The sequence below is a fragment of the Triticum urartu genome, chromosome 6 (genome assembly GCF_003073215.2).
Source record: "Triticum urartu cultivar G1812 chromosome 6, Tu2.1, whole genome shotgun sequence".
Taxonomy (NCBI): Eukaryota; Viridiplantae; Streptophyta; class Magnoliopsida; order Poales; family Poaceae; genus Triticum; species Triticum urartu.
Window position 1 is genome coordinate 119,328,658 of NC_053027.1, and position 10,469 is coordinate 119,339,126.

The 10,469-nt window shown below is 48.9% G+C and overlaps 2 protein-coding genes across 2 annotated transcripts; one reads left to right on the top strand and one right to left on the bottom strand.

The window, feature by feature from the left end:
- The first annotated feature begins 3,216 nt into the window (after nt 1-3,216).
- Nucleotides 3,217-5,772, top strand: LOC125516318 (bidirectional sugar transporter SWEET2a-like). The gene is made up of 7 exons (XM_048681798.1): nt 3,217-3,506; nt 3,619-3,655; nt 3,758-3,974; nt 4,055-4,213; nt 4,399-4,518; nt 4,620-4,754; nt 5,480-5,772. Exons 1-6 carry the CDS (start codon nt 3,437-3,439, stop codon nt 4,734-4,736), a joined length of 720 nt encoding a protein of 239 aa, XP_048537755.1. The 5' UTR covers nt 3,217-3,436; the 3' UTR covers nt 4,737-4,754; nt 5,480-5,772.
- A 2,220-nt stretch (nt 5,773-7,992) lies between these two features.
- On the bottom strand, nt 7,993-10,215 carry LOC125516319. Its single transcript, XM_048681799.1, has one exon. It carries the CDS (start codon nt 10,080-10,082, stop codon nt 8,154-8,156), a length of 1,929 nt encoding a protein of 642 aa, XP_048537756.1. The 5' UTR covers nt 10,083-10,215; the 3' UTR covers nt 7,993-8,153.
- Between the last annotated feature and the right edge of the window lie 254 nt (nt 10,216-10,469).

The window sequence follows — 10,469 nt, forward strand, 5'->3', positions numbered from 1 at the left end:
TTTAAATTGTGGGATTGGGAAGTAGATGAGGTAGTACCTATTCACCTGTTTATTATCAAACCCTGGGAGTTACTTCTATGTTATGCTTATATTGCTATGCTATGCTCGTAGACGTGGATTGAGTTTGAGTGTATTCATGACAGATGTGAGATTGTTAACTTAATGGTTAACTTAAGGTGGCAACTTTAATACACATCTGGGTGGATTGAGGCACCTGGGTATTCCAGTGATTGCCTGTATTTTTGGAAATCTCGGGGTACCATGTGATTCTCCTATGGACTGCCACCCAGGCTCAAAGGGATCATAAGATTATTCATACCGGAAACTTCCGTGTGCAGCCACATGCCATTATGGGCTCTGGCATAGTTGAGTAAGTTGTGGGAAACCTTTCCATGATGGGCTAGCAGATGTAGGGGATTGTAGGTGTACCGGCCTATCTATCGGTTAAGGGGACCTCTTCGGAAAGATTGTGTCTCGGTCATCCGTTTTCTCAAACATTATGTAGTGCGAGAAATCCAACGGAGGAGATCGAGTCTTGTGGGGAAAAGTGTGCAAACCTCTGCAGAGTGTACAAACCAATCATGGTTAGTCGTGTCCCCAGTTATGGACATCTTGAGTATCTGGTTCTTGGATTATCATGTGGATCTCATCACTCTTAATATAATTTGATTGGGTTTAATGATGATGCTTAATTGGGATTGAGTTGGGTGAACCTTCTCAATATTTAACAACCACCATGATAGTTAAATAAAATTTATTCCTTGCAGTAGGGCAAATTGGCTTTTCGCAAAACATATTAACCCTACAGCCTCCACCAGCCATATATGCATATAGTGATAGCATTATTATGTTCATTATCCTTTTGGTGTTACATTGCCAGCATATTCCATGTGCTGACCCATTTTCGGGCTGCAACATATCATGTTGCAGACTTTTCAGACGACGAGTAAGGAGTCTTAGGTCATGGTCTTTCACTCAGTGATGTCGTTGGAGTTGATGGACTCACTTTATCTTTCAAGCCTTTCGTTGTTATCGTATTAGATGGCCTTAAGCCATATTTATTGTAATAAGTTCTCTTTTGAGACATTCGATGTAATAAGTGTGTGATTACTACTCTGTTATAAATCCTCTGAGTACTGTGTGTGTCAGCATTACCGATCCAGGGATGACACTTATGCACAGACATCAGACTGTTTGAGGTCTGGTCGCTACAAAGATGGTATCTGAGCACACGCTGACTGTAGGACACGACCACTAAGCTAAAGCCCTAGATCACTACTCTCTTCTCATTTCTAACTCCTCTCCTTTTTTCTACTCTTTAGGATGACGGATGCAAGGATAAAGTTCATGCAATCGGATGAAGACACCCCTTTTGGACGCCACTTGAAGGAAGTTACTAGTTACCTGAACATTGGAATACCAAGCTTCACCGGGACCTACAATGCCACTTTACCAGAAGAGGAGCGCTGGATGATTCAAGTTCAAGTTCCAGGAAGGACATTCACGCCAGTCACCAAGCCCATAGAGTTTTCTTTCGATGCACCAACCTGTAGTCTAGGAAAGAGTATGGCAGCTCACATCACCATGGGAAGCATTGCAGAAGTTTACCACAAGGATCTCAAGGATACTATCTACCAGATTTGTGGGCGACGAGACGAGCAATGGGAGATGATCAGCACCAGGAAGAATAGGTCAATTGCCGCTTTCATCCAAGAGTTAAACCAGCACATTCGTCGCCAGAAGAATCAGATGTGCGCAGGCATGATAGATCTGAAGAAGGCAATGACAAGGATTGCGGAGCTTGAAGAAGAACTCAAAGCTACACGCGAAGATTATGAGGAGGAAATCGTCGTATTAGTGGAGAAGAATGATGACCTGGAAAGGAAGCTAGGAGTATTCATGGGAGACCCCGCGCCAGGAGGAGAAGACGACGAACCCAAGGAGATTCGTTCTGAAGACTACATCATCATCGACGACACCGACTCGCACCTTGACGATAGTGATGATGACTATGTTGATGAAGCTGGAGCAGATATTATGGAGTCTTCGACCGTTCAATATTTCTAGTCGACCACCATATCAGTAGTAGTATTCCCCCATGTAAATAGTATAGTCCAAACACTTTGTAACGATAGTTCTAGACCGATTGTGTATGCCCTTGCTTGATTGATTGAGTGATATGATTGTGTTTGTCTCATGTGCATATGGGTAGTGTTTTCTCACTAGATCACAAGGTATGCCCGTGGACCCCATTCACTATAAGGCTAGTCATAGTGGGACTAACTTAGCTAATAACATAACGCATTCCAATTTTTTTTACTTATGTAGCAAGTAGTTAATGAGAAGTAGTAACATAATATGTTACTGTAACATAGCGCTTCCCAATACAAAATGAGTCTACAAACTAATAAATAAAGCTGTCTATGACACTACTATTATGTTACTTTGCACTATAAAGATAGTAACTTAGACTAGTGTCATATGCATGACACTAGTGTAAGTTACTCCCCACTATGACCAATCTAAGACAATACAATGAAACAATGGAAATCTGCTTGAGACAAAGGAAAGGAAATCTGTGGGATCATGCTTAGCTGGTCGCCCATAAATTAGTCAAGCAGGTAGTTATCCCTCTAAATAATTACTGCTAGTAGGAATTTTTTGCCAACCATATTTTTTAATGCAGAGATTGTTTTCAAAACAAACCATAATTTACCGTTTTACATGCACCCTGAATAGTTAGTCATCAACGTTGTCACAATATAGTCAGTGCCACCGCAGCCGAGGACAATCGGTCACACGCCATCACTCTTCAAATGTTATTTTCATTCCATAGCAATGTACGGGTATTTGGTATAGTTAGGAAAAAGAAGAGGCCCTCTCCCTTCCGCAGAAAAAATTGGCATGAATAATGAACTGTCTCGAAAACATTACTCGCAAAAAAAAACTGTCTCGAAAACAATGAAAAATAGCTGTGCTGCGTCGAGGTCCACGGTGTCCACGCGCGCGCGTGGCGTGTGGGGTGTGGCCGCGCCGCCCGTGTCCACCGTCGTGCGTGCCATGGCTATGGATCAGACCGGCTCGGCCATCAACATCCCCGACCGACTTTTCTCGAGGAATAAAATCCCAGGATATCCACCTTCCATTCCACGTGCTTATTTTTTCTTTTGATGAATTGATTCGATTGTAGGGGCGGAGCCCTGATAAAGAGGAGGAGAAGGGGGAGGAGGAGGAAGCGGGCCAGCTCTTTTCCCCCTGGTGGTGGAGCCAGGCGAGCTGCTGTTCCTGCCCTTGCTCTGAAAAGAAAGAACCCACGCTCAAGCGTCTGCTGGACACGTCAAAAAAAGAAAAAGGGAATCATCTGCCGGGGGAGCGAGCGGGGATCGGAGGGAGCCGGGAGCAGCTGGGATCGGGATCCTCTCTCTTCCTTGCATTGATGGCTTCCCTGGGCTTGCCCGGACCCTCCTCCTACCACGACCTCTGCTGCTACGGCGCAGGAATCGCAGGTCAGCGCCACCACCATTCCCTTTGCTCTGCTTCTTAGACCTCTGCCGTCGTGGAGAAGACGGCCAGATTTGGTTCGGCCAGTTCTTGACCGCCGTCTCGATCTTCTTCCAGGGAACATCTTTGCCTTCGTGCTCTTCATCTCCCCGCTGTAAGCCCCCGCCCCCCTTTCCATTTCAACCCGATTTCATTTCTTCTTAGCTCGACTCGAATTGCTGCTGCTGGTGATCTGATTGATCTCTGCTGATCTCAGGCCGACATTCAGGAGGATCGTCCGGAATGGGTCGACGGAGCAGTTCTCGGCCACGCCCTACATCTACTCACTCCTCAACTGCCTCGTCTGCATGTGGTACGCCCTCCCCTTCGTCTCCTACGGCGTCGTCCTGGTCGCCACCGTCAACACCATCGGCGCCGCCTTCCAGCTTGCATACACCGCCGTCTTCATCGCCTACGCCGACGCCAAGAAAAGAGTGGGTGCCCTACCCATCCGCTTGTACTTTGCTGCCTTGCCTGCATCTCTAAGTTTGACTGGTGTGGTTTCTTGCTGCAGCTCAAGGTGTCCGTGCTGCTGGCAGGGGTGTTCTGCGTGTTCGGGCTGATTGTGTATGTCAGTATGGCGCTGTTTGATCACAAGCCTCGGCGAACATTCGTCGGCTATCTCAGCGTGGCGTCCCTCATATTCATGTTCGCATCCCCTCTGTCCATCATTGTGAGTCCTGAAATACTTCCTGCTTTATAACTAATAACTCAAACCTGTATTCCATAACCACATCTTCTGGTGTATAATTGGTCCTTCGTAGGTTTGATGGGGTTGGCGTCGTTGATCTCATCTGACCATGTTTGTTATTCAAAATGTATAGTCCTGTAAATGAACTTTCCTCTTGTGTTTGACAGAATTTGGTGATCAGGACCAAGAGCGTGGAGTACATGCCATTTTATTTGTCGCTATCGATGTCCCTGATGAGCATGTCGTTTTTTGCATACGGGGCGCTTCTGGATGACTTCTTCATATACGTAAGATATAGTTTTCTATTGCTGATCAGGGATTTTGCTTGGAGCGATGCCTAACATCACGTCTGTTTGGCCCTTCTTTCTTGTTGGTTTGCCAATTACAGGTTCCCAATGGCATCGGCACAATCCTAGGTGTCATACAGTTGCTGTTATATGCCTACTACAGTAGAAAAGGATCGAGAGACGAAGCCAGACGGCCATTACTAGTCACACATACATGAGCGTGCAAGAGAAACAAGGTTGAGTTTGAAAAGCTATTTACTGTTATATGCGGCTTTTCTATTTCTCGTTGAGTTTCCTGATCATGGTTGCGTCTCCATCACACGTTTAAAGCGCCATTTTAATGATCTGTGCAAACTTTGGTGTCTCGTTTCAATTGTGTGTCACATTCTTTAAACAAACATGGGGGGCCTATGGTGGATGGATAATAGCTCCAGCTCTGTTGCCATCTTCCATAATATCTGTTCCCTTTATCTGAAAGCAAGAACAACAATAGAGTAGTTGTCCGTACAGGTAAGCAAGACTTGTAATGTTTGCCAAGTTCACGAGTGAAGATCTCTACCAAGTTTCATTTTAATATAATCCAAGAGTAAGAGAACTTGCGAAGCAATATATGTTTATTGTACGAAATGGTGCCTTGCAACAAAAGGAGGCCGGCTCAAAGCTGATTTAGCCAAGGAAGGTTAAGAAGCGTAACTTCTTGTGCGAACAAATACATTTTAGCATGAATTATAACTTGGACCAAGTTACTTGATGGTCAATGGTGGTGTCACTTTCTTGCAGCAAATTGCTGTTTGAGTTTTTTTTCTTCTTTTGCGCGGAAAATTGATGTTTGAGCATGGCTTGCACGTTTTGTGGTTTTTCTAGAAGGCTACAGACAGAACATGCACCGGTCAACAGATATACTGTATTTCAGACGCAATACTACTGCATGGTCTGAACTTTTTCCTCTCCCAAATTTCAGATGGATGATTCTTAGGGCATGTACAGTACAGCCATCGCTGTAAGCCTACAGCCTGCTGTTCAGGGTTGAGGTTCTCTGCATTATTTTGCTTATGTAAAAAGGTGGAGTAGTGCTAGTTTTAAGGTCCTCGAGTCATTTGTTTATATTGTTCTTTCCGGTGAGCCATTATTTGTATATTTGATGCTATGTACGGCGAGCATTAATGGATCACTAATGTGCAGACTTGACGGATGTATCATGTATGTGATCTGTACAAGTGTAGAATACCAGTGATACCAACTTCCACATGATCCCATGCTCCCATTTGAAAAAAATATTAATTTTAAATATTTTCCAGAAATTCTGGGAAAAAATATGAATGTCCACAAGGAATGTGTCTGCAACCCCTAAATTTCAGGCCCAAATTTGAAATGCACATTGCCAAACAAAAAAGACAAATCCTGACGTAAATAGTGTCAATTTTACTTTTCTTTTTGTGTCACTATTCATACTAGATTTGTCTTTTTTTGTTTCTCAATGTGTATCTCAAATTTGAATCTGATTTTTTTTCAGGGGTTGTAGACACATATCTTATGAACTTCCACACAAATTTTTCGTATTTTTTGAAGGTATCATGGGAGCATTTAAGAATGGTATCACCTAATATTCTCACGAAGAGTACAATACAATAATAAAGAACTTTACGATTTTGAGTTGAAATATTGAACTGAACGAACTCTCAGGACAATTTTTTTTTGCATTTACTTAGTCGTATAGGAAAGAATGCACAATTGCTCCTATAAAGGATGCCCTCCACGCTGTTCGCTTCGCGCGCGCCTCCTGCCAATGTTTGACGTGTGGGCCCACTTTCCTGTGGTGGTTTTTGTCGCACCCATGTGCTTCGTTTCGTGCACTGCTCTGTGCGCGCTAGATGAAGCTGGATCGGTTTGTTAGCGTCATTTGCTCGCTGTAGGGTTGATTCGCACAGGCGAGCTGGCTGCGCGTGCGCGCTCGGCTACTATCCCGTCCAAAAGCCGGACGGTGGTGTCCATGGGTCACGACGGCAGGCCAGCTAGCGAGCCAGCCAACATTAAAAATTTGAAACAAAAAAAAATGAAAAAAGAAGAAAAAGAACAAAGAAACAAAAAAAAAAGTATCACTTGTGGCCACAGCCTACACTGAGGCAACGCATGAGGGGTGTGAAAAAAGAAATAACGGCCAAAACACCACGACGGGCCCTTCTCCGCGAGCGGCATGTACATGGACAACACCAAACGATAAAAAAAACCAAAGAATGCGGATCTTGATGCCTAAATCACGCGGTTAGAAAGTTAAATGTGCGGTAACTATTTTACCTGTAGATGTGAAATAGCAAATCTGTTACATCTAAAAACAACGCAACAAAACGGGCTGCCAACATGCCGCAATAATGGATCGATAAAAATGAAGCCAAACATGCCAACAAAAAGGATGTGTGACAAAACATAAATAGCGAGGTGAGAATCAAGTGCTTGCATAAAAATTTACAAAAATTTAACCAAACGGCGACAAGCATAGATGAGACATTGTTTATTTGTCTGATGAATTTATTTGTCTGATGCAATTTATTATCAAAACTGAGAGACACAAAAAATAGTCTACATGAAAACACCTGAAACCACGAATGTACCTCTGTTCTCACTGATTTGAATATGTATGATTTTGTGTCAATCAAGAAATACTAGATGCGATAAAAAAGGAATAAAAAAATTACATGGACAACACCACTGTCGTTGCATCCAGCCCATGCGATATCTTTGGGCATGTTTATATAGGCCAATCAGGTCCGCGAAAAAAAAATTGGTTGTTTGTTTACCCGTGTTTATTGTTTAGCCCACATGAATATTAAAGCACCTCTCAGCCAGGCCTATTAAGAGCGCTTAAATCGGCAGTTTCCAGCGAGTCATTGACTGAGATGAGGCACATCACGCGTACATGATAGACCCTGTTGCACAAGAAGAGGTTGGACGGATACCAGCTATATACGTGCTATCTTCTTCTATCTTTAGTAAGCTCCTTTTTAATCTCCTTCTATCTTGATGTTATGATTTCATTCAGACAGTCGGTTCGTAGTTCCGTCGAACTGTAAATGCTTAATTTCATGTTCATGTTTGGAGCTATTTCCACTTATCTCTAAATGCCATGCCGAGTTATCTTCTTCCATCCTTCCCAAAGGAAGCATTTGCACAGCGGCCACATCAATAGGAAGAAAATTATTCTGTAAAACCTCTCTATCCAAATCTCCATTGTTCGGGTTGATTAAGTCCTCAACCATATTCACAGTCGAGTTCTAAAGACGTAAAAGGGGTTTAAAGCCCAAGTTCGAGGGGATCCAGGGGTCCTCCCAAACTCTAGTATTGCCTTGTGGAGATCATGTGCTGTAAAAAGAATCGTACCATTGGCATTGTAAGGCTTCATCCGCAGAGGTGTGGCACAACCACAGTTTGGTCTCGTGCAACTAGAGCAATGCCGAAACAATCGACGCAAGTCGAGGAGAAGTCGGGGCCGAAGATCAAGTTCCTTGTTGGAATATCATATACACAACACAACAAGCATTGCCGAACAAGTTCTTTTGTTCAGAAGTTCTAAAAAAACTAAGTTAGAAATGCTGGATGCCGAACTGTCATTCAGCTCGCCATCACCGAGACTACGCGCATCAATCGAACACGGCCAACTGATCATACTCCGGGCCGGCGATAGCCTTCTCCATGACGACCCTCGGGGTGAACGTGCCGCCGCCATCGAGGAACAGCTTGAGCAAATTCTTGGAGAACCCGCTGACGAGCGCCACCCCCTTCTGTCCGGACATCACCGGCACGGCCTTGGAGTCCCTCAGGTTCCAGAACACTATCTCCGGCACGGCGGCGCCGTAGCCAGCTTCCGAGAACTTCCTCACGATCGCCTCGTAGTCTGTCTCCCACGGGTTCGCCGACGCCTGGTCGAACTCCATGTCGCTGAACACGAACACTCGCTGCACCATCTTCTCCGCCGGCAGGCCGGCGCCCACAGCCACCTCCAGGATCTTGTCGAACACTGCCTGGAAGTCGGTGTTCATACCCCAATCCATGTTCCGGACGAATTCAGTCTTTTCGGAGAGGGTGTCGCCCTTGATCATGTGGATGTTCGGCTGCTCGCTGAAGGTGATCACGCGGCCGCGCCACGGGTCGTCGGTGAGCTCGGACACGAGGAGGCCAAGCGCGATGCAGACGTCCATGGGCAGGCCGGACATGCTTCCGGACACGTCGCACACGGCCACGCAGCTGTTGAGCTTGCCGAGGGCGCGCATGTCGTCGACCATGCGCTGCCACTGCAGGTCGGCCAGTCCGCCGTCGTCCCCATCCTCGCCGAGGGACTCGATGATCTGGTGCGGGAGCAGCGCGCCCGCGGCGATCCGCTTCTTGCCGGACTTGACATCGGCGAGGTATGCGTTGAAGCGCTCGGCGTCGTGCTTGAGGAAGAGGTCCTTGTAGTTCTTCATGGCCACGGAGGCCACGCGCGTGTACACCACGGACTCCCAGGCGCGCGCCGAGATGAACACCTCGGGGAGCTTAAGCGCGGCGCGGAGCGGCACGATGGCCGCTCTGCGGAGGTGCTCGCGCGCGCGGTACGCGTAGTGCGCGTCCGGGAGGTCGTCGCCGAGCTCCGACGACGAGCCCCTGGGGAAGAGCCGCCGCGCGATGGCCTCGCAGAGGAGGGTGGAGCGGTCGTAGGACGAGTCCAGCGACGGGCACCACTTGGCCGCGAGCGAGAAATCCTTGACATTGCCGACAGACAGCTTGCGCATGTCCTCCGCAAGGAGCTCGGCGAACAGGTCGGCCGTGCGATCGTGCAGGAACCGGTACGTGGAGTCGCGGCTGTGCATCTCCAACGCCCTCGCCGCGGCCTCTGCCCTCTTGGCCCGGCGGGACACCGCGGCCGCGGCCGCCAGCTCCCGGTCACGCTCCAGGCTGGCCGCGGTGCGCTCCTCCGAAGATCCGACGGGCGGGGCGCGGTCCTCGCTACGCGGCTTGCGGCCGCTAGAGCCGCCGCTCCAGCGGCCTCTGCCCCGCCCGCGGCCAACGAAGCCGCCGCCCTCGGCCTCGAGGCGGGCCTTCTTGCCGGGGGTCCTGGTGGACTTGCCGCCGTGCACGATGCGGTGGAGCAGCTCGGGCAGGTCCTTGAGGTAGCCGAAGGCGGCGACGGAGGCGGCGTTGCGCGCGAGCGTGGCCGGGTGGCGGGCGTGGAGCCAGAGCGCGGCGGCGTAGAAGCCCTCGCGGTCGGACTTGCCGGACCCCCGCACGCCGCGGAGGTTGGCGACGAGGCGGAGCGCGGTGACCGGGTCGGCGGCCCAGGCGGCGGCGAGCAGCGAGGCGACGGAGGCGGCCGGCGTGCCGGGCACCACGTGGAAGAAGAAGTCGAGGCAGGGGTCCCCCGAGGACACGAACGTCGGCGAGGAGTTCTCCGTCAGCGCCTTCCCCGCCCCGCCCGTCTCCGTCGCCTTGTTGAAGCTGGCGTCCAGCAGGTCCACGAACGCGTCGCCCGTTGGTACCGCCGCGCCCGCTGCGGTGGCAGCCTCCGGCGGGCCGACCAGGGGAAAGCCGGCCATGGGAATCGGCGGAGTTTCTGAAGTGGTCACCCACTCGGTCCTTCTCTCTTCTGCGAGCTCGGGCTTGGGATTGGGTTTTAGGGCTTGGGGTCGGGCTCGTCGGGCGGGCTTGTGTGGAAATGGAGGATGGTGGCGGGTGGAGTTATATGCAGCGGGCGGCAGGTTCCGTGGCAGGCAAGGGTGGGGTTAAGGTCGGTTTGATCGATGAACCGACTAGAACTTGCCTCTCGTGTTCCTCGTTGCGGAGTTTTGTTCTCACGGTAGTGGCCACGTCGCCGCGTGACTCATGGCCCGGCCCACTGTAGCCATCACTTCTTTTGGGACGAGTCGTTTGACCGTCGGCGCAGCATCAACTTCGGTTGACATGAGATTTCTGTTGTCTGCAGA

What these genes read in the sequence shown, in the direction of transcription:
- LOC125516318 (XM_048681798.1), top strand. Translation starts at nt 3,437, where the DNA reads ATGGCTTCCCTGGGCTTGCCCGGACCCTCCTCCTACCACGACCTCTGC. An exon ending in GTGCTCTTCATCTCCCCGCT is followed by an intron (nt 3,656 to 3,757) that starts GTAAGCCCCCGC and finishes TGCTGATCTCAG; the next exon opens with GCCGACATTCAGGAGGATCG. An exon ending in ACGCCGACGCCAAGAAAAGA is followed by an intron (nt 3,975 to 4,054) that starts GTGGGTGCCCTA and finishes TTCTTGCTGCAG; the next exon opens with CTCAAGGTGTCCGTGCTGCT.
- LOC125516319 (XM_048681799.1), bottom strand. Translation starts at nt 10,082, where the DNA reads ATGGCCGGCTTTCCCCTGGTCGGCCCGCCGGAGGCTGCCACCGCAGCG.